At 36.9% G+C, this 23,856-nt stretch overlaps 2 protein-coding genes across 3 annotated transcripts; one reads left to right on the forward strand and one right to left on the reverse strand.

Annotated features, from left to right (window-relative positions):
* Window positions 1-853: 853 nt before the first annotated feature.
* Window positions 854-16,197, forward strand: pogza (pogo transposable element derived with ZNF domain a). Of its 2 annotated transcripts, none has more exons than XM_081375632.1 (19): window positions 854-1,030; window positions 2,265-2,362; window positions 2,505-2,570; window positions 2,725-2,807; window positions 2,906-3,008; window positions 4,378-4,584; window positions 4,679-4,882; window positions 7,188-7,276; window positions 7,417-7,763; window positions 7,849-8,003; window positions 9,393-9,493; window positions 9,585-9,731; window positions 10,232-10,366; window positions 10,443-10,630; window positions 12,096-12,236; window positions 12,774-12,833; window positions 12,919-13,031; window positions 13,143-13,167; window positions 13,874-16,197. In XM_081375632.1, exons 1-19 carry the CDS (start codon window positions 1,026-1,028, stop codon window positions 15,489-15,491), a joined length of 3,885 nt encoding a protein of 1,294 aa, XP_081231758.1. In that variant the 5' UTR covers window positions 854-1,025; the 3' UTR covers window positions 15,492-16,197. The 2 variants fall into 2 exon arrangements, with proteins under 2 accessions (XP_081231758.1, XP_081231759.1); XM_081375633.1 differs by having other exon boundaries at window positions 13,146-13,167.
* An 826-nt stretch (window positions 16,198-17,023) lies between these two features.
* Window positions 17,024-21,251, reverse strand: psmb4 (proteasome 20S subunit beta 4). The gene is made up of 7 exons (XM_081377414.1): window positions 21,038-21,251; window positions 19,829-20,035; window positions 19,585-19,731; window positions 18,108-18,189; window positions 17,902-18,018; window positions 17,701-17,789; window positions 17,024-17,176 (listed from the first exon to the last, which is right to left on the reverse strand). The coding sequence occupies exons 1-7, from the start codon at window positions 21,154-21,156 to the stop codon at window positions 17,164-17,166; spliced, it is 774 nt and encodes a 257-aa protein (XP_081233540.1). The 5' UTR covers window positions 21,157-21,251; the 3' UTR covers window positions 17,024-17,163.
* Window positions 21,252-23,856: the final 2,605 nt, after the last annotated feature.

Genomic DNA, 23,856 nt, shown 5'->3' on the forward strand with positions numbered 1-23,856 from the left:
ATCGCATTTCCGAGTTATAAAGTGAGATATTTAAGCTCGCAATTACGAGAGGAAACGTCAGAATTGTGAGATAAAAAGTTACACAGCATTTATTTTTTATTCTGTGGCGGAAACAAGCTTCCATATATACTAAACTGATGCTATAAAAACATGGGTTCACTGCTAAACGTTATAGCCTAACAACAAAACACCAACTCTTGTTTTATAAAAATCACAGAACTGTTGTTGTTGGGGAAACATGCTCGTTTTAATATTAAAGAGTTTAAGTTTCAATCGAGGAACATTTGGATAGAAACATTTCACATGTTACGACGTCAATAATAATGCATTCCTGCCTTCTAAACACCAGCCGCCATCTTGGAATTAATGAAAGCAGAGTGAAACGTAATGCGAAAGGAAAAAAAACTATTAGTTATGGCGCGAGACTAATATGCATTGACTAAAAAGCCAATGTTTTTCTCCCAGTGATCTGGTTTATGTTTGTGTCGTCAACTCTGAGGCTGTGTTGTTGGATCACTACTGCACTAGCCGGCTAAGCAAGTGCAAACTGTTTAGCGTAGATAAATATCGCCGTTATAAAACAAGCAAATCTGTGCAGCAGGTAGGATGACAATGGTCTCAAAATGTCAAAACATAATCTACCATAATCTAAATAATTTAATGTAGACGGTAATTAGCTTTAAAACGTTTATTATTGGAAATGAAACTTTCCATATCGTAATATGCGTGTAATATAACATTGACCCTTCGCGTGCACTGGCATTACGCATTTTATTTGCTTATGTTTATTACATATATAATAATCACAGTAATCCCGCGTTTCTCACAAAATATCGCAACCAATCAGAGTGCAGAGAAACACGCGTGGAAGTGACGTTTTTAAATGTTTCGCCTACCACCGCGCGAGCAAAGAGGGAAAACGTCTGCAGAACAGGGATCATTGTTTTTCCATCATGGCAAACCCCGCGAAGAATTAAGGGAAATAACGCATTATAATTTTTTGTCCCACATATGCAAATCTGTGCATGAGGTGAGACTTCCTTTTCTTCTCCCTAGAAACAGCGCGTCGGTGTTTAAGTAGTTGTTAAAAGTTATGCAGTCAGATAAAGGCTAGCCTGTAGCGTTGAGTGCACTGATGCATTGGCTTTGGCAGGATAAACATGCGTGCAGGAGCAGTTAGCAGGGCGGGCTAATGTTAGCCTCTGTTATGGCGTTAAAGGGGCTCAAGTTTATTATTATGACAGGTTGTAGATAAAGTCGGTTTAGCGACCTATGCTTTTCCCTTTTTGCCAAAGTATGACAAAGTAAATTAATAAATGAACAGTGTTGGGTAAATTACTCTAAAAAAGTAATTACTAGTTACTAATTACATCTTTGACAGTGTAGTTAGATTACTGTACTAATTACTCTCTCTAAAAAATATTGCATTACTTATTAATAATCCCATATCAACTTCGACCAGTTAGTTGAACAATACAAGGACAGACATGAAACTGCTCTTTTAATTCTTTCAAATAAATAATATAAAATTGCATGCATTATTCTTGAACTGATTAAATAATTTAAAGGGAGATGGTTACATTTTAACACTAAATGTTGATGTTAAATCCACTATTGTTTTATATAGAATTGTTCTACCTTATTTAATGCAATTACATAAAAAGTAACTGTAATCAAATTGCAGAAAAATTAAGAGCAATCCCTTACTTTACTTTTTCAAAGAGAAAAGTAATTAATTTACAATAATTAATACTTAGTGTTGAGTGCAATGCATTACTATATTAATTATTTTAACTTCGAGTTTGAAAGTAGCAGTTGAGAGCCACAACTGACAACTAAAATAATGAACATTTACATATAAATTATATATATATATATATATATATATATATATATATATATATATATATATATATATATATATATATACACACACACACACACACACACACACACACACACACACCTACCTACCTACCTACATACATACATACATATACATACATGCATGCATATATCATACATTTGGGGGGGGGGGGGATCTTGTAACACATTGTCCAGACTTTAAATGTTATTATTGATTCAAAGCTCTATTGCATATAACAAAATTATCACATTGTCCAGTCAGATTTTATATTTATTAATAATAATAATTTAATGTCAAATACATAGATAGTATATGTTCAGCTACCCACTGACCATAGCCAACATAGTCTTGTTGACAGGAGTGATGACACTGTATAAGCAACACTTTTGTTTTACAGAAACATGGCAGATTCTGACCTTTACATGCAATGTGATGAAGATGATCTAGAGCCATGCCAGAGTATTACAGAAAACAGGGACCAGCGATATAACAAAGGTAAATAATGTTTTTGTGGTAAAAACACTCATTTTTATGTCTTGATAGAAGAGCTTTTGTGAAGAGCATTTAATCATATATTAGGAGCATGAGTGTGAATACAAATAAGTTTAATGCCTTTTGTTTTTATTCATTAATCTAGTTACTGTAGTCCCAAGTGGCAATAGTGCACCAGCACAATCCGATGGCACCGCTAAACCGACATCAGGTACCACTGACCTCGGAAATCAAGCTGTGTCCCATGTATCTAGTGGTCATTAGTGACCACACACATGCCACACTGCAAAAAACACTGTTAAAAGAATAGCTGTGGGACTTAAGTGTGGAAAGAAACAAGTGTTTTGGTTTGTTTTTACCTTTAGCCCCTGCTGTTACGTTACTGCCTAATGCTGTTCAGACGGGTGGAGCTGCAGGAGGCACACAGACTATCTACATCAGTGCACAGGTTTCACTTTGCTCTTTTACTATAAATAAGGTTTTTAACCTTCTGTTTAGATGGACATACCAAAGATGTCGTATTTAAGTGATGATCATCTGTTGTAGCCCAATCCAGGTCAGCCTCTGGCAGGCTCAATGGGATTGGGAAGTTTGGGAACATCACTTGGTTACATCTTGAATGGACAGCCTATTAGTTTTCTGACTGCTGGTAAGTCGCTACTCAAACCAACCAGTGATTTAATTACACGGTTGCTCCTTCCCAGACATATTTTGCAGGATGCATTCCTGAATTTTAAGCCGGCGTGAAAGAAAATTCACCCTATGTTTTTTCTAAATGCATGTTATATACTGAATCTTATTGTGAACCATTCATCAATGCATGTTTCATTTTTACATTTTTTGACCACAAGATGTTTAATCGAAACTCGATCTTCCTGTGAAAATGAGACATCTCTCTGATGACTAATGCCAGACTTCAGACAATCATTTAGTCTGCTTAAACTCCACCCTTTCTTATAGTCGACTTCAAGCTCTCATTCATTTGAGTGCAATGCCAACATCTCAATCCAATCTACAACCAATGTATAGAAACAAGTCCCCGCCTTAGTTTTTTGTCTGTTTTTACACTCGCCATAATACAAAAGAAAAGATCGGTTGCTACTTTCATTTCTTCATGACTTCAACATTTATATGCACATGCAAATGATGAATGTTTGCTTATCAGACATAAATACCAGCTCAAGAGTCTCCAGTGTTCCAGACGTCTGTTGCCATGCATTTAGTTTTCTTTATTTACACCTATGCTGCTCAAAAACAAATGTTTTTATTTTTATTTTAGCATTACTCACTTTGCTTAAAGGGTTAGTTCACCCAAAAATGAAAATTCTGTCAGTAATTACTCACCCTCATGTTGTTCCAACCACGTAAGACCTTTCTGGCCCAGAAAAGTTATTAAAGAGATCGTTAATGTAGTCCAAGTGACTCCAGTGGCTCAATCTTAAGTATATCAAGCAAGGAGAATACTTTTTGTGCGCAAAAACAAACAAAAATAACGACTTTATTCCACTTTTCATTTCCTTCTCTCTGGGCCTCTAGTTGGTTCGCGTAGTCTTTTTGCGCAGCGCGTCAGTGTTACACGTCACCACGTAGGCTCACTATTGGCCGACGCCGGTCATGTGTGTGATGCGTGATGACGTGCAACACAGACGCGCAGCGCAAAAACACTAAGAGGCCCAGAGAGAAGGAAATGAAAAGTGTAATAAAGTCGTTATTTTTGTTTGTTTTTGCGCACAAAAAGTATTCTCGTCGCTTGATAAACTTAAGATTGAGCCACTGTAGTCACTTGGACTATATTAACGATCTCTTTAATAACTTTTCTGGGCCAGCAAGTTTCGGTCACATAGCAGCCTATGGAGGAGTGAGACATGGCTCAGATTTCATCAAAAATATCTTAATTTATATTCCGAAGATGAACGAAGGTCTTACGCGGTTGGAACAACATGAGGGTGAGGAATTACTGACAGAATTTTCATTTTTGGGTGAACTAACCCTTTAAATACTTTCTCTGACCTCTTCAGGTCAGACACCCCAGTTAATTTCTCCACGGATGGTCACCCCAGGGAGTGCAGGACAGCAAACAACGCCTGGAAAACTGCCTACATTGCAGATCCCAGTCACCTTGACCATCAATAACCCCTCAAACTTACAAAGCATCACCTCATCGGCCCCAGGAGTGTCCACTCTTAATGTGACCCCCTCCAACGTCCAACCAGCCTCAGCTCCAGGTGACAATTCATCCAGTTTTTACTTTTTACATTGTACATCCGTTCTTAGGTCATTTACATGTCTGTTTTATTTACATTTTGTTTACCTTGATAGGTGCAACAATTAAAGTTATAAAGTTTACGAAGCTAGCTGGAGCGCCTGCAGCTGGTGGTCAAGTAATGAGTTCACTAGTGCAGCCCACCAAAACCTTCACCATCCAAAACAATATAACAAACAGAGCTCCAGCCCCATTCCTGTCTCAGACTGTGAGACCTCAAGCACAGATCTTCGCCCCTCCTCTTGCCACAACAACTACCGGTCAGGACCAGGACTTGTTTTTACCCTCCTATTTTTCAGTTTTTAATTGCTCTATTGAAGTGTTGTTGTGTTAAGATGTTGTTGATATCAGCTTATTGATTAAACATCATTGATTGAAATCAATTATGTGTTGTAGAGCTGCACGATTATTCGTTAAAAGATCGCAGTCTAGATTCAAACACTCACGCGACCTTATAATGACAATGATCCGGCTATGTTAAACCTTTGATATGTACGATCACAGTGAACATTCAGATCTTCATTCTGACACAGAGAGAGCTATGGAAGCTTGTTTCCGCCACAAAATAAAAAAAATAAAAGATAATTGCGACTTTTTATCTCACAATTGCGAGTTTACATCTCGCAATTCTGACTTTATTTCTCAGAATTGCGAGATATAAAGTCAGAATTGCGTGAAATAAAGTCAGAATTCTGAGATATAAAGTCAGAATTGCGTGATATAAAGTCAGAATTCTGAGATATAAAGTCAGAATTGCGAGATATAAAGTCGCAATTGCGTCTTATAAAGTCAGAATTCTGACTTTTTTTCTCGCAATTGCGACTTTATATCACGCAATTCTGACTTTATATCTCAGAATTCTGACTTTATATCACGCAATTCTGACTTTATAACACATAATTGCGAGTTTATATCTCGCAATTCTGACATCTTTTCTCAGAATTGTGAGATATAAAGTCCAATTCTAAGGGGGAAAAAAAAGACGGACTTTTTTTTTTTTTTTACCTCAGAATAGTTTATATCTCACAATTCTGACTTTATAACACGCAATTGCGACTTTATATCATGCAATTCTGACTTTATATCTCCCAATTGCGTGATATAAAGTCAGAATTCTGAGATATAAAGTCAGAATTCTGAGATATAAAGTCAGAATTGCGTGATATAAAGTCGCAATTGCGAGAAAAAAAGTCAGAATTCTGACTTTATAACACGCAATTCTGACTTTATATCTCAGAATTCTGACTTTATAACACGCAATTGCGACTATATCATGCAATTCTGACTTTATATCTCCCAATTGCGTGATATAAAGTCAGAATTCTGAGATATAAAGTCAGAATTGCGTGATATAAAGTCGCAATTGCGAGAAAAAAAGTCAGAATTCTGTCTTTATAACACGCAATTCTGACTTTATATCTCAGAATTCTGACTTTATAACACGCAATTGCGACTTTAAAACACGCAATTCTGACTTTATATCTCGCAATTCTGAGAAATAAAGTCAGAATTGCGAGATGTAAACTCGCAATTGTGAGATAAAAAGTCGCAATTATCTTTTAAAATGTTTTATTCAGTGGCGGAAACAAGCTTCCATACTGTTGTTATGAATGGATATGAAACAGATTCACAAACACTCCTTTCAACCACACAGTATCATTATTTCTGTTACAGTAATTCAAATGATCACAGAAGTACTGGGATAAAAGTTGATCGTTTTTGATATAAACACTTATGTTCACGGTAGCGATAAATAGAGGAAATCGACTTTTGAAAGTAACCTGATTCACTTGAACTTTGAATGTATTTGTCATTGAATTATTCACTCAAGAGATTCATTCAAAAACTCTCATGCATCCATTAATGAAAGAAATTAAGTGTTAATGAGGGATTCATTGAATTGTACATTCAAACCAGTTTTAAAATTTTTTTATTCAAATTAATTAAAAAAAAAAATTATAGACCAACAATTAATATTTTGTCAGAACCTCTAGTAAATGACATGCTACTTTTAGTTGTCTATCCATAATTGTGGAAAAATCAAAACAAAACAAATTGTGATTCTCAATCTCAATTTATCCAGAATCGTGCAGCTCTAATGTTTTTAAAGTAATAGTTCACTCAAAAATGAAAATGCGGTCATCATTTACTTTTTCCAAACCCTTAAGATTTTTCTTCATCTTCATAATACAAACTGACATTTTTAATGAAAATTGTCATTCACCCAAAACTTTGGCACATCAAATAGTTCATAAAGGAATCCATATGAATTGAGCGGTTTACTCCAAGCTTTTGGCTGTACTTGCTTGCCGTGCAAGAAAAACGTCATTGATTCCTGTGAACTTTTTGAAGCATCCAAGTTTTGGTGGAATGGACTTTCAAGGGAGGGACAGAAATATCTCAGGTTTTGTTAAAAGTATTTTCATGTGTTTCAAAGATGAAGGGAAGACAAAAGGGAATCGAGTAGTTGCAAAAGTATTTGATGACATAATTTTAATTTTTGGGTGAACTATCGCTTTATGAGGTCTTTGAGAAGGGATTGAGTGTAGTATCTTTGTTCTACAGCATTGAAAAGGGCCTCCAGTTCTTCGAATTTCTGTGTTCGCTGTAAAGCCGTTTACCAAAAGAGTCAGTCCCTCCGTGGATACTTCTGTGTAAGTTTTAACTCATACACTTTTTAGATTAAATACCTACAAACAATGATGCACAGAACCTTTCTTGATTAATAACCTTTTGCTTTGGTGGTCTTTAAATCTTTCACTAAGGTCTTACTCATCTTCTTCCCCATTTTCAGCAATGCAATCAAGATCTTATCAAGAGCGTCAAGGACCTGAAGGCCCAAACTAGAAAAAGGATCAAGCGGCCGAGTGACAAAACCCAGTCAAAACCCGCCACATCTGAGACTGTTTCCTTCTCCTCGTCCTCAGAAACGTCTCTCAAACACGTCACCACTTCTGAGATACCTCAGGGAGTGCCTAGTCCTCGCTCTGGAGATTTTGACGACCAGGGCAGAATGATCATGCTAGTTGAAGACTTCTTCTATGGGCAGCAGCCTGGCCAGCCTGCATCAAGAAGAGCCAATTCAGAAATCATCTCAATGAAATGCCAACTATGTGAAAAGAAGGTGAAGGGCAACATCAAGTAAGTTGGTTGGTTTTCAGATTGGTTTTTGAGGGGTGTTGTTGGTATCGATAGATTTGTTCATTCTTCAACCCTCATTTTAAAGGATGATGAACCACATGAAACACCACATGGAGTTGGATCACCAAACAGGGGAAGGAGACTATCATATTATGTGCCAACATTGCTACAGAAACTTTTCAACGCCCTTCCAACTGCAGTGCCACGTTGAGGCAGTTCATAACCAAGCAGAGTCCTCAAGTGAGTCTATACTTTTAGAATTATATATCATCAACCTAGTTCTTGACAAACATATGAAATGGTTTTAATCCATTCTTGATGCGTGAGTTGATAATATTTGACTTGCGGTATTTTTTTTATTCTTAAAGAGGGCCTATTATGCCCTTTTATAAAGTTTTGATTTTGTTTTGGGGCTCTACTAGAATTGGTTTACATACTTGAGTGTAAAAAACAAACAAACGTATTTTTCACATATTTGACATTGCAACTCTCTTCCCCAGTCTGTCAGTAGGGCCACTTTACGTTCGAAAATCGATTGCACAATCGATCGGACCAACCAACACAAGTTTCGAAACCGAAAATAGAGAATCGATTTTAACGGTCTTTTCTCTGAGCGCGTCCAGCTCGTCACGATACGCCCGCAGCGAACGCGTGTCACACAGCAACTGCAGGCTCTGACACACACATAACAGCAGATTATACTTCTACATAATGTCTCTTTTTACTACAAAAATGTGAATTCTGCCAGTATTCAGTCTCATGCATACAGATACAGATTCGGGCTACGGTCTACAATCGCCTACGTAGGCGAAATTTGTTTGACATTTCTAATCGTAAACACAGGCATGTTGAAGACTGCAGTGATGTTTTTCATTGATGTTATGGCAGTCCACTCTGCTTATTGTTTTTTCGTGAATGTTGCAATGTTGTTTGTCATTGTGCACGAAACTTAATACGCCAATAAATCATCAGGAATATTTGCTGACTTGTGCGTATCTCAAACACCCTCTTTACGTTCGTCCTAATGCATGTTAGTTGTCCGTGGATTTGCCTATATTTGGCATTTAAAATGGAAACGTCTTTAGACATGGAAAATTAATTTTACAGTCGATTCAATGAACACTTATGTCTCAAAAATCTAACAGGATTTTTTCACAAAAGTGACAGCCCTATCTGTCAGTAACGCTCTGTTTAGTTCCTGTGTCTATGAATCCCCTCCTTCCGAAAAGCACAATGTGCTCTGATTGGTCAGCTGGACCAGTGTGTTGTGATTGGTCAACCGCTTTGAGCGCGATTCGAAAATGTCACACCCCTTTTGGTAACCACAAGTTTCAACTCACTACTAACTCAGGCTAACTCAGCCAGGCCCCGCCCCTTTATTTTGCACATTACTTGGGCAGGAATTATTTAAATGAGGAATATTGTGAGGTGTTTGTTGTTGTACGTTGGAGGCGTTTCAGGGAGTTCAGAAACAGTGACACTGATATAGAGAATAACTCCTGCTGGAGGGACTTTGAAACTTTGCAGACCTTTTCATGCCCAAACAGCAACATTATACGATAAAAAAGGCTGAAATGTAGTAAAAGCATCATAGGCATCCTATTTAAAACATTTCATTCTGCTTTACAGAAGTGTGCAAGATCTGTGAGTGGTCCTTTGAGAACGAACCCCTCTTTCTGAACCACATGAAACAGGCGCACAAGCCTGGTGAGATGCCCTACATGTGTCAGGTAACTGTGTATAAGTGTTTCATGTCAATTAAGTTTTGTCTTGAAAACATTTGTGTAAATCAGTTACACTTGTGTACTTTTTGCTCCTCAGGTGTGCGAGTTCAGATCCTCTTTCTACCAAGATGTTATAAGCCACTTCACAGAGCAGCACAAGGACACCTGTATCTTAATGTGTCCCTACTGCTTAAAAGTATTTAGGTCTTATATCGGCTTCCAGTTGCACTGCACTAGACACCAGGTAAAGTATATCCTTTGCATTAATTAGTCGCAGCTCAGAGGGGTTTTCATGATAAATAACAACGATTTAATATCTCAACACTTCTTAATATGGAAAGACTTTGTTTCACTTTTTACCTTTCCAGCTCATAAACTAATGCTTTACTGCGATTTGCACTTACGGATGGACAAGATATCATTTGTGTTGAGCTCATTTAATCAATTGTTTGATCAATTAATCGTTTGATTATTCATCAAAATTAAAAAATATTGATTAATATTTAACTGTGCATGGTCATGTCCTCTATTTTTACTTTTAAATTGCGTTCATCTAATGGTTAACGCTTGAACACTGATAATTTAATATCACAGTCTCATAATGAATAACCCTGTACATAATAAAGTTTTGATGTCTACATAGTTTAGTGTTTTCTTTAAATAACACAAAATGGTATGAAAGGTCTTTTATGTGTCAGAAGGCTTCTTTATCAGTCCTGTTAAAGTGTGTGTTTATTCGTCCAGAAAAGAACAGCGCATCATTGTGGCCGATGCCGACTTCAATTCATTCATGACAAGGACAAGTGGAAACACAGACACAGGTTTCACAGGACATGTGTCAAACCCAAGCAATTGGAGGGCCTCACGCCTGGAACCAAGGTAAAAGACTCCCAGTCATACATATGGCTTGTTTATTGCTTATTTGATGACCTTACCATTTACCCCTCTGTTTCAGGTAATCATCCGAGCTTATGCTAACAGTACTGACCACAGAGATAATTTAGGAGAACCTTCATTGAAGACTTGCTCAAACGCAACATCAACAACTGGAGCATCTCAGAATGTCACCAGTAAAGTCATTCCTGTCAAGAAAAAGCCAGTGGAAAGCATGATGGAGCTAATGGTCAAGTTTGAGAGTGAATGGTGAGTATGATTTATATTATATATATATTAGGGCTGTCAAATTTAGCGCGTTAATAACGCGTTAACGCAAAATCATATTAACGGCACTAATTTTTTTAACGGACGATTAACGCAGCGCGTATTTTCTGTTTGACCCGTGACCCAAAACCTAGTTGGAGAAATGGAGATAGACAGTGTTGGCAACTTATCGACATTGCAGACCCCTTTAGCGATTTTTTTCCCTTCAACAAAGCGCCCAAACCTTATTTAGTTTCTGAGAATCTACCGGTACCGCCGGTAGCCTACTGCTCTCCCAGCACGCGCGCGCACCTCTCTCTCTCTCTCTCTCTCTCTCTCTCTCTCTCTCTGCGTCTCACGCGGAGGAGCAGCGCTTTAATTCAGTTAAACACAGATATTATGTTGCTTCTCTAATTTTACAAATATAGCCGAAATCAGAGCACGGATATTGTCTTTAGTTTATGTGTATTTGATTTCACAAGACGACGGTTCGATTATCAGAATTTTTGTGCAGATTAACGTCTTGGAAGGGAGAGCTGGTTATGTTTATTTGGTCGCGTTTCAGTCACCATTTCAAATTCATTCCGTTGTTTGACAACAGAAACAGTACGTTTTATTGAGAATGTATTGAGAATTTAGCTTCATCAAAATGGGCACAGAGAGAGAAAAACTACAATGTAATAATAAATGCTAAATGTACATTTAACATTTTCAGAAGAGCTGCCCTGTCATGCAAAAATATAAACATTTTTGTGTTAGTAAATTGCTCAGTGCAAAGAAAGAGAAGTAACTTTCTACATGTGTCTAATAGACATGAACAAGTTCTTTGAAAAACATCTATGACCTTTGAAACATGTCTCGTCTGCATGCTATATTGACTATGGTTTCAATAATAAACATACATTTGCATAAAGCATCTATATTTATCAATGCCCACGTTGATTAGAGTATTACAAACTTGAAAAGTATTAATTTAAGGTATATTTAGAACAAATAAAAAATGTGCGATTAAATGCGATTAATCGCGAGTTAACTCATGACAATCATGCGATTAATCGCGATTAAAAATTTTAATCGATTGACAGCCCTAATATATATATATATTTGCATACATATACTGTATATATTTATATATAATTTATATTATATATAAATATATATTTTTTTATATATATAAATTACACATTTTTCTTAAAATATATACAAGCATGTGTGTGTATTTATATATACAAATTTAATTATACACAGTACACACACATATATTATTTAAACAAACTTTTATTTTGGATGCGATTAATCTTTTGACAGCCCTAATATATCTGTGTGTGTGTGTGTGTGTGTGTGTGTGTGTGTGTGTGTGTGTGTGTGTGTGTATGTAGACATTCTCTCTTTGCTGTTTTTTGCTTTTTGCATTTATTTAATTTTTTTTAAGAAACAATATCTTCTGACCACCATATTGTTCTTCCAGCAAGCCAGCAGAAAAGCACTACTGCATGGAATGCACATATGACATTCCGTATTTTCCCAACCATTTCCCCACCTACGTGAGCTGTTCCCTCTGCCGATACTGTACTTGCTGTTCCAGAGCTTATGCCAATCACATGATCAGGTGAAAATCTTTAGATTTTTACAGTTTGTGTGATATTGTCATTTATGTCAATATATGTCATATAGTGATTATCTTCTGATGGATTGATTATTTATATAAGATTTGTTTTTTTGATATTAGTTGGTGTTATTTAATATTTAATTGTGCATGGTCATTTCCCTTATTTTTACATGCTACATGCCTATCTGTAAAAAAAAGAAATTGAGGGTCCAATTCTCACTATTAACTAGTTGCTTATTAGCATGCATATCACTAGGATATTGGATGTGTATTAGTACTTCTAAAGCACATATTAATGCATGATCATATTCTACATCCCTTTATCCTACCCAATACCTAAACTGCCTACCAACTATTAATAAGCAGTATTTATGAGTTTGAGGCTAATGTCATAGTTAATATTTAGTTAGTTAGAATTGGTCACTAATCTAAAGTGTGACCAAAAATTAATATAACGTGATCAGGTGAAAAACTTTAAATTTCACAGTTTGTGATGTGTTGAGTGTTTTCTCATTTCTCCCTCATCTTTATTTGCAGTGTACATGTTCCTCGGAAAAGCACCAGAAAATATATAACCCTTTACAAACCCTGCCCAAAGTAAGACCTGAGTTTTTTTTTCCCTCTTGCTCTGCATGTAATTTTCACTCTAATTGTCAATCATGGTAATGAAAAATGTTTGCAGGAAGGGGAGGCTAAACTGTAGCACATGTAGATACAAAACTCGGGTTGGAGATTCAATGGCCAAACATCTTGCTGACAATCCTGAACATCAAGTAAGCCGGTGCACCATGCGGGGTAAGTTGTTTATTTATGTCTAAAAGTCTTTTTGACGATGAAAAGTGATGAAAAGCACTTAATAATGATCCTATCACAACCATATTATTAATAAAATTCCTCATGTTTCAGAAGGATTTTCACGTGGCTATAAAAGGTAAGTTGATTTTCGCTTATTTTTCACTTAAAAATCTAAAATCATTTACTACCTCATGTTGATTTAAACTTGTGAGTCTGTCTTTCTTCTGTGGAAGATAAAAGAAGATATTTTAAAATATCTTTAGGTTTTTCCCCCATATCATGAAAGTCAGTGGGCTCCAGTGTTTTTGGACCCCATTGACTTTCATTGTATGGACAAAAACATTGTTCAGAATATCAGTAACACAATAAGGTTAATTGGTTAACGTTAGTTAACTACCTTAGTACCATGAACTAAGAATGAACAATACTTCTTCAGCATTTATTCATCTCAGTTAATATTAATTTCAACATTTACTAATATGTTATTAAAATCAAAGGTTGTATTTGTTAACATTAGTTAATGCACTGAACAAACAATGAACAGCTGTATTTTTATTAACTAACATTAACAAAGATTAATAAATACTATAACAAATGTTTTGCTCAGCATTAGTTCATGTTAGTTAATAGATTAACTAATGTTTACTTATGAACCTTATTGTAAAGTGTTACCAGAATATCTTCATTTACAGAAAGGTTTGGAACAATTTAGTTTAGTTTAACTCTTAGGAAAAGGCTGTAGGAGCTTAATTTGTGTAGAGCTCATAAAAGCAATTGCAAATGCTAGAGATTTAACCTCTTGTTTAGCAGAAGAGGTAACTTACAAATTACTGTCATTGTAGATTTGTCTTCATCCCAACGGACCTACTCCGAGGAGGTCAGATCCTCAACAACGCGTTTTTCTTGCCTTTGCAAGTGAAGCAACTGGACAGGAGTTCATTTCCTCTGTCCTCTAAACCCCTTCCTCGACCCACCTACAAGATAACACTGCCTGCTAGTCCCGCTCGCATAGCGAGCTTTCCCATTCAGGTTCAGCCTTTTGAACAAAGTGCCGTTCCAGTCAAAAAATGTGCGGTCAAACCAGATGTTTCGAAGCAAACTCCCCGTTCTAAAGTCGACACGGGACGTACAGTGGAGAACACGCTCACCGTAGCTCAGCTGAAAGTTGTACTGTACGCCCTCTGCTGTGGAGTCCCACAGGCCGCCATTAATTTCGGCACTCCACCGGAAGATGTCCAGTCGTTGCTCTTGAAGCGCCAGCGTCAGATTAACCCCTTGAGAAGCAGAGAAGGCTTGACGCCACAGGCAGTCGATAGGTTAGTGGAATGGGTGCTATGCCAACGTGAGCAACAGCTACCTATCGACGAAGCTAATCTGTTCGACTTCATGAGCAGTCACGGTGCGCAGGATATCTCTTATGACTCGGCGGTTGATTTCTTGCTGCGCCACGATCTGGGCTTGCAGGCGTTCGCCACAACCAGCAAGTTGCTGCCGGATAAATCCCAGGAGCTGGAGCGTTCCTTCAGCAGCTTTCTGAAAAAGCAAGTCATTTCGCAAACATTTAGACTATCTTCGATGGGCGCCATGGATGAGCTTTCCATATTTGTAGATATGGAGCAGCTGGATGAAGCCTCTGCGGATTCGTCCTCCATGTTGTCTGCTTTTAAGTTGATGGGCACCACAGATCCACTCATCGAGGTTGTGTTCACAGCCCTGGCTGATGGGACCACGTTATCCACCATGCTTTTCCTCAGAGGCGAACCTCTCAAGCCAGATGCACATTCCTTGCCAGACTTCATCATCCTGGAGGCGAGACCTGAAGGGTTCACGGATGAAGAAAGACTACAGCTTTGGTTGGACAAGGTGTGGTGTCGGCATGTCAAACCTAGATCTGGAGGCAAAGGGTTGCTGATAATTGACACGTACAAAGGCCACACGTCTAATGAATTCTTGGCGGCGCTCAACAGCACGAACACTCTTCCAGGTCCGATCCCTCGCGGTTGCTCTCGTCGTCTGCAGCCCCTGGAAGCCTGCATGGGGCCTGTGTTACGCGAGTTTCTGCAGGCTCGATGGAGCGAGCATGTGGCGACGGCGCCACAGGAACTGGTTGGAGCCAAACCAGCTGACCTTGCCCATCTTCTCTCTCGCTGGCTTGTCGAGCTACTGGATGTTCTCAAATCAGAGCCCAAGCTTCTGTTCCGCTCTTTCGATCGGGTTTTGAGCTCAAACCCAGAGGTGACGTCCGACGAGCCTTCAGAGCTCGTGCGGAGTCTCACCGAAGCTCTCCTGGTCAGTAAAATGCAAGGAGAGAAAGTTGAGCAGAAAGCTGAGATCTCCGGTGTTGTTTCTGCAGAATCCTCTCCGCAGTCCAGCATGGTTTTTTTGAGAAAGATGTTTGAGAAAGACAGCGATTTGGAGTCGTTTCATGGTTTTGAGGATTCAGAAATAATAGAACATTAAGTTATCATATTTTTTTTTAATTTGCAAGTGTTTTGTGTGCCTTCTGCTGATGATTTTATTTTTGGAGAATAAATTGAACTGCTCTTTGAAAAAGTAAACGTAGGTCATTGCTTGCATATGTCTGTATGGTTGCATATGTAAATATTATTTGCATTAATGGGTGCTAAAGATCCCTAGTTTGAAGTCCTCTAGTCAAGGCTTCTATTGATCTTTGAAATACTAATGTGCAACTTATTACACCTTGTGGTTTAGTTCATCACTGTTTTCCTTCGCATCAGGTTTGATCTCTGTTATAATGTGCATAAATGTAAATAGAAATGATTTGAAATCATTACCTACTATATTTAGGATTATACTGTAACATACTTGATTCATGTTAATTGAATAAACACTTTTATAGGCCATGTCATTTAAGCAGTTTTTTTTCCTTAAGAAGCATGGGTTGTCTTTTAAGAAGGTATTTTAGTTGTCTCGCAAAATCTGACCAATACAGTCAGTTAATACACCCATTGTATTCTGCTGATATACATTTTTGTATTAAATTTTTTTTTTTTAGCATAAACTGCCTAAAACCTTTTTCACATGCACCTCTTAATCACAGGTAGCTGTATTTTATGATCCTATTTGTGTATATGGTCACATGATAAAAATTATGTATTGTGCTTACGGTGGTGTTTTTAAAAATGTAATAAAATGTGAATGTTTTGCTCTGTTAGGCTAGTGTTTCTGGCCATTAGAATTAGAAATTTTTATTAGTGATGTATTTTTATATTTGCTAGAAATATATTTTTTCATAAAACTTTTAATTAAATTACTCAGCATTTTAAAATGCTTCAAATTATTTCATCATATATCCTTTACCTATCTTTTTGGAAAAAAAGATGGAAATTAAACCGCTAGAATATAACAAATTCATAAACACTTTTTGTGGATAAATGTGGCATAGAATGCTAAACATTACTTGTCGTTTGTAGTCATTTTTACAAATTTGATAAAATTCTGATAAAAACACATTATGTGGGTGACAAATCAGCAGAATTTGAAACCACATTGTAAAAAAGATGACAAACTCAAGTGTTTACGTTTGCCAGGCATAAATTAATTTGCATTGAACATCTATATAAAAATTAGGGCTGTCAAAAGATTAATCGCGATTAATCGCATCCAAAATAAGTTTGTGTTTAAATAATATATGTGTGTGTACTGTGTATAATTACATTTGTATATATAAATACACACACATGCTTGTATATATTTAAGAAAAATTTGTAATTTTTATAAAAAAAATATATATTTATATATAATATAAATTATATATATGTACAGTATATGTATACAAGTATTTCTTAAATATATACATGCATGTGTGTGTATTTATATATACAAAATTATACACAGTACACACATATATATTATGTAAACACAAACTTTTATTTCAGATGCGATTAATCTTTTGACAGCCCTAATAAAAATATATATACTGTATATATAGCACTGGATTTGATCAACCAACAAAACGAAGACACGGTAGACAACTTTTATTAAGTTTATTTATGAATAACAAAAGAGCGAGAAACACGTCCAACTAATCTTGACAATATAATAGTGATCTGGTGGTGCTAAGAGCATGTCCAAAGATGATGTGACAAAAACGGGCTCAGCAGAACAGGATTCATTCAAAACCACTGCAATAAAAACAAACAGCAGTTAGCAATCCCATAAAATGATTTAGCAATCATGACGTATATAAATTGATGTTAATTAAATATGTACATTAAGATATATAAGATCATACATATTGAACAATCTTTCTTTGAAACCATTCAAAGTTGAGGTCAGTAAGACTTTTTGCTTTTATACATCAATGCATCACAGTTGGTTTCCACAAAAATATGAAGCAGGACAACTGATGGCAACATTGATAAAGAAATGCATTTTGAGCAGAATATTAGAATGATTTCTGAAGGATCATGTGACACTGAAGACTGGAGTAATGATGCTGAGAAGTCTGTTTAAATAATATTTCATAATATTACTGCATTTTAATCAATATTAGTGAGTATAAGACATTTTTGAAACATCTTACCGACCCCAAACTTTAGAATACAAGTGTATATTATACTAATTTTAATGTTTGTAGAAACACAGTTTTACAAAACCCTAAATGGTAAGCAAATATGTAGACGCATCATGAGTGATTTCAGCCTACCTGACCAGATGAGCAATGTCCCAGTTTGTTTCAGAAGACAGTGGTCCAATAATCTCCACACCATCAGCTGTTACAATGGCAATTTCATGCTAGAGCAAGTCCAAAGAAGGAGTGTTATTTTCTGTTTCTTGAGTCGCATACAATGAAATGTACCTGAGATAAGGATCTTTCAAGAAGCTGAAAGAACAAAGCATGTCTCACCCTGTTGTACGAGCGGGCGTCACGGTAGTACAGCACTTTAAGGCATCGCTCTATCAGTTGTCGTGCCTCGTCCTTTGAGATTTCTACCTTGTTCTCCAGCGCCTCCCTCATCAAGGGCTGCAAAAACACAAGTTCATATGGATAAGGGTTTTAGCTTAATTTAACAAGACAGATAATCTGAGGGAAAAAAAGATAAGAAAGCTTACCTGAGCCAAATAAGCACCAAATCCTGTTGCTACTGTCGGGGCTTCATATGCAACTCCTAACTTGTCCACATAACCAAGAAAGCTTAAGAGAACCACATAAAAATTGTGTTCAGTGAAACTCAAATAACAGACAATTAATTAAAGGCATTATGAAATCGAAATTTTTGTCTGTCTTTACTATAAAACTACAAACCTAATTACCATTTATAGTACTATACTTGTCACTACATCAAATTGTTATAAACTGAAAAAAACTCACAGGTTTCATAATTCTCAATTTCACCAGATACTGAATTAATAACTACTATAGGTTTATCCAACTATAACCAGATACATAAAGTACACTCACATTATTTGGTATGGATTATATAGGAAATCTTCACTGACTGATTGTTATATCATCAAAAAAATGTACACTATATTATCGCCCAGCGATATGTTAAAAGTTTGATACATAGTACATTCTTTACCTGCATACATACAATATACTCATGTAAAGCAATATATCACATAGAGCAAGAATCGTCTGCGCTCTGCATAACTGATTATAGTGTCACATAAGAATGTATGAGCTGTGTTATCACAGCTCTATATATAAATTTGGATATATCTACACTCATGTAAATCTATACATAGCATCTCTCAACTGCTTGATGGTCTGAATCGTCACAAAATGTAAACTATTATCCCTCAGCTCTAATCTACTAAACGCAGCCATGTAAAGGCATAAAGAAGATGTTATAAAAATTAACATCATGACTTTTTGTAAAGATGCTTTGAAACAGTGTATATTGTTGAAAGCGCTATACAAGTACATTTGACTTGACAACAACACATTAATCTTATTGTGCATGTTATTTTAAAAAAAAGTTTTATCAAATGTAATGATTTATAATTATGTAGACCCATTAGATAACCAATTCCCAATAGATAAAAATCAAGTCCCTCCCTACTTTTTTATGTTTTACTCTGAAAAATGAACATTTTATCATAATTTACTCCCCCGCAAAGATATTTTGAAGGATGTCAGTATCCAGACAGTTGACGTTAGCCATTGACATACATAGTAGGGGGAAAAAATACTATGTAAGTCAATGGGGTCCATCAACTGTCTGGTTACTGACATCCTCCAGCAGAAGAAAGAAACTCATACAGGTTTGGAACAACTTGGTTCACCAGTTTTAGGTGAACTATCCCTTTAAATAAGTCTGATGGGTCGTGATTCTTACATTTACATTTACATTTATTCATTTAGCTGACGCTTCTTATCCAAAGCGACTTACAATTGCTATATATGTCAGAGGTCGCACGCCTCTGGAGCAACTAGGGGTTAAGTGTCTTGCTCAGGGACACATTGGTGTCTCACAGTGGATTCGAACCCGGGTCTCTCACACCAAAGGCATGTGTCTTATCCATTGCGCCACACCACCCCATTCTTGTTACATGCTGACTTTCAGTTGCCTGGAAACTGTCCCACCTCTCTCCATTGTAAAATCCACCAATGACCACTGTGTTCCACAAGGGGTTCATCTTGCTGCGGCGGTTGTACATGACCCGTGTGAGCCAGGAGTGGATGGCTTTAGGGGTGTAGCTGTGTCCATCTCCAAGAAGCTCCTCATCAATCCTAAAACAAACACACATCGAGTTCTTGCCTATTCGCGTACACTGATATAAGCCCTCAAAACTGACAAAGTACCATAAACAAATGTGTGTATACTTACACCATCTGCTCAATGATATGTTTGAGGTACTGGTAGTCAGCATAGTCTCCTGAGGCTCCCAGCATGGTGGTGTTGTTGACCTTCATGAGTCGGGAGATGTTGCGGAAGCGCGCCAGGGACCCGTAGGAGCCGAGCATGTCAGCAGCGATGATCACGCCACCAGTGAACTTCACACCCAGCACTGACGTGCCCGTTACCATGGGGTTGCTGGAAAACATGAAACATCATGAATTAAGACAAGACAAATTGAACGGACATATACATACACTACCGTGCAAAGTTTGGGATTTTTAATGTTTTCGAAAGACTGCATTTATTTGATTAAAAAAAAAAGTCAGCATCATTACTCTAGTCTTCCGAGTCACATGATAATTCAGAAATCATTCTAATATGATGATTTGCTGCTCAAAAAACATTTCTGATTATTATTAATGTTCAAAACAGCTGCACTGCTTCATATTTTGGGGGAAACCATAATAATAATAAAAAAAAATTGCATTCTTTAATGAATAGAAAGTTCACAAGAACATAATTTTTTGGAATCTTCGGAAATATTATAAATGTCTTTACGTCCTTGCTGAATAAAATTATTAAATAGTAAATCCAACTTGTTAACAGTAGTGTATATGTCTCGACATCATTATTAATATTTTAACCTAAACATACCAACCTATTAGTACTTTAAAACCAACTGACAGCGTTTCAAGTTCACAACTTTCACATAATTGTAATATCTAACGTGTTCTTGCATATTGAGCGTTTCTATGCATTAACTGACTGTATAGATTTTGTATATTTATTTCAATTATTGTTTTTGTTAGTGTTTTTAATTACTTTTAATTGTCTCGTTTATGTCCACACTTTCGCCAAGACATTCGTTATGTAATATTGTACGATGTATACGTCTATTAAAACACACCGGTTTTGATATTTGCCTATTCATTAGCATTGTTGCTAGCAAGCTAACTGATCACTGAACTATTCAATTACTTTTTCACTAGATCAAGCGTGGAAAAAAGAGACAGATATAAATAATATTCCGAGTATATTAAAATGTATCGAAGATATTTTAAAAATATATATATTTGAGACAATGTTCCAGGGTAAACAGCAACTTTCCTCCATGATGATGCAGCAGAGAAGAGGCAAACCGAAACCACAAACTGACCGACCGATAAGCGCCAAACTGAGCCGTCGTGATGAACTTACAGTGTGTGTTTGATGGGTCCACATCCTGGAGTCGCACTGCTGTTACCCGGGAATGAATAAAACTGACCGGGTTTCGGTCCGTTCTCCCAGAAATTCAGCCTCAGTCCATTCGACTCCATGTTCAAGATTGACGGAAATGACGTTCCTCACGCCTCTATGCGCTCCATGCAACGCGCGCTAGGCATTATGGGATGCTGGGTTGTGCTCATGTCTTTTGGTTGTGTCATTTCTTTAGGTTTAAGATGGGTCGTGCTGAGAAATCAGATCCCATAATTGATATGTTTGTAGTTCATATTCAAAGCTAAATAATAATCAATATATGAATCAATAAAAAAACAACCACATTAATATTTAGCTTATTAGGCTACTTGGATGAGCAAAAGTAAGCAAAGTATTAAAATTATATTAAAATGTATAAAAGCATTTCAAGCTATACGGTCGCTCTGGGAAAATAGTATACATTTTTAAATCCATGAGTAGCCCTCACTAACCATATAGTCACCATGAAATCAAAATGAACAATTCTCCTTTTTTATGGAATATTGTAATATTTATTATAAATGATTTATCTGTACACATCATTACTTTTTTATTCATGTGCCTCATAACCTTTAATCAAAATAACTTCCCCTCCCTCATGCAGTGACATCTCTTCTCTTCTCTGATGATGTGAGGGCGGGGCAACCTGTCACTCACATGAGATCGACCAATAGCAAACCACAATCATCCAATCAATTCCCCATGGACAAAATCAAGTCCCGCCCTACATTTTCTCTTGTTTGAGAAGCCGTTCCACTCGGATAAACGTCACAATAGAGTGAATAATACATTTCAAAGATATTTTAATTTTTTTTTTTACTTGTGGGGGGAAGTAAGTAGTTAAATACATGCTGCCCATGTGTCAACTCAATTTCAATCTAATAAAAAGCATTGAATGGTCATGTTAACTGAAGTCGTTTCTGTTCATGGGACGCCTCATGAACCCTTCCAGCCTCACAGCGTGTAGACAGTGACTTTCTGCTCAAAAACAAGCCCACCAGGACAGCTTAAATTCCATTCAAATCAGAAAATGAAGGCCATATGTTTTATCAGCTGAGTAAACGCTGTATGATCAAACACTGTGGCAGCAGGTCATCTTTGCAAGACTAACAAATAGGATACAGATGCTTTTCATTTAGTTAATTTAGTTAATAATGATGATAATATTATACATCTTGGGCTTGAAATTTTGCAGCTACATGTGATAATTAATTAGGGCCCGAGCACCGATGGTGAGAGGACCCTATTGTTTTTGCTCCGTTTATTCTTCTTCTTCTTCTTCTGCTTCTTCTTCTCCAAAGTGAATCGCTTTTTAGAGGGCCTAAACATGCTCGAAAACTCATGAAACTTTGCACACGCTTCAAAAGTGGTGAAAATTTACGTGTGATATGGTTTTCAATATTGGGTGGGGCAAATTCGGTAAATTATTGCCCCCACATTTTGCCCCGGCTCTACGTTTCACGCACAGATATGAAATTTGGTACATACATGTAATGACCCAATAGCCTACCTACAAAAAAGTCTCTTGGAGCATAGCCCTAAACACAACAGGAAATTAGCTATTTTGAACTTCCTCCTAGATTTTGGGCATTTTTCGTAATTTCCTGATGTTGTACTTTAACGAACTCCTCCAACAGATTTGATCTGATCCTCTTCAAATTTGGTGAGTGTAATCTGAAGGCCTTTGCAACGTTAAATTGCGAAGATCTTGAGTTTTCCCTCAGGTGTGCCCTCAGCGGCCGGTCAAACGTTCACCCAATTTCGGCCTTTTGGTGATATATGCATGATTAATGTTGCTTGCAGTTCCGATGTTGCTAGGCAACCACAGACAGCCTGCAGTAACTCAGCCATACAATTTCCAATCTGTCCCAAACTTCACATGTTTGAAAAGAGTCCTGTCCTGAACACATGACCATGCTCATATTTGATTATAGCAATAGCGCCACCTGCTGGTAGCAGGAAGTGTGGTAAATGCAAAACGTGCTCGAAAAATCATGAAACTTTGCACACGCTTCAGAAGTAGTGAAAATTTACGTGTGATGTGGTTTTCAAAATTGGGTGGGGCAAAATGGCTTACTTATTGCCCCTACATTTTGCCCCGGCTCGACGTTTCACGTACAGGTATGAAATTTGGTACATACATGTAAAGACCCAATACCTACAAAAAAGTCTCTTGGAGTGTAGCCCTAAACACAACAGGAAGTCAGCTATTTTGAACTTCCTCTCAGATTTTGGGCAGTTTTTGCCATTTCCTGATTTAACAAACTCCTTCTACAGTTTTGATCTGATCCTCTTCAAATTTGGTGAGTGTAATCTTAAGGCATTTCCTAGAGGCGCCGGATGGCGGTGGCAGGGGTGCGAGGGCCTTTTTCATCGCTGCTTGCAGCTTTAATTAAATTTAGATCTACTACCGATCAATATTAAAAGTGTGTTTAACATTTTTATATTTTAAAGTGTTTAATAGCTATTTTAATGTGTTGAATGTGTGAATATGAAACCACAAATGTAGTCAGTAAGTCATCTGCCTCACAGTTGCTGAATGTTGCTTAACATTATTGCTATATACAGCCCTCTTGCATCCACATGGTCACATGATTGCATGAACAGAAAAAACACACAAACCAGTGCAATAATAAAAACAGAATGTAGCAGCAACATTGCCACAACGTAAATGTGTTGGGTTCGGCTCAGTGCTTCTAACACCCTGTGTCATGGTGAATATTTGTGTTAAAATCATCTTTGAAGTAAATCCGTGTTTTATAATTTTATTATTAATGATG

Source organism: Scardinius erythrophthalmus (genome assembly GCF_964197995.2).
Source record: "Scardinius erythrophthalmus genome assembly, chromosome: 10".
NCBI classification, from domain to species: Eukaryota; Metazoa; Chordata; class Actinopteri; order Cypriniformes; family Leuciscidae; genus Scardinius; species Scardinius erythrophthalmus.

Coding starts and splice junctions, on each gene's coding strand:
- psmb4 (XM_081377414.1), bottom strand. CDS start 21,156: ATGGAGTCGAATGGACTGAGGCTGAATTTCTGGGAGAACGGACCGAAA. Junction 20,036..21,037: donor GGACCCATCAAACACACACT/GTAAGTTCATCA, acceptor CATGTTTTCCAG/CAACCCCATGGTAACGGGCA. Junction 18,190..19,584: donor GGATTTTACAATGGAGAGAG/GTGGGACAGTTT, acceptor GGTTCTCTTAAG/CTTTCTTGGTTATGTGGACA.
- pogza (XM_081375632.1), top strand. Junction 2,808..2,905: donor CTATCTACATCAGTGCACAG/GTTTCACTTTGC, acceptor CATCTGTTGTAG/CCCAATCCAGGTCAGCCTCT. Junction 4,883..7,187: donor TCTTGCCACAACAACTACCG/GTCAGGACCAGG, acceptor TTTGTTCTACAG/CATTGAAAAGGGCCTCCAGT.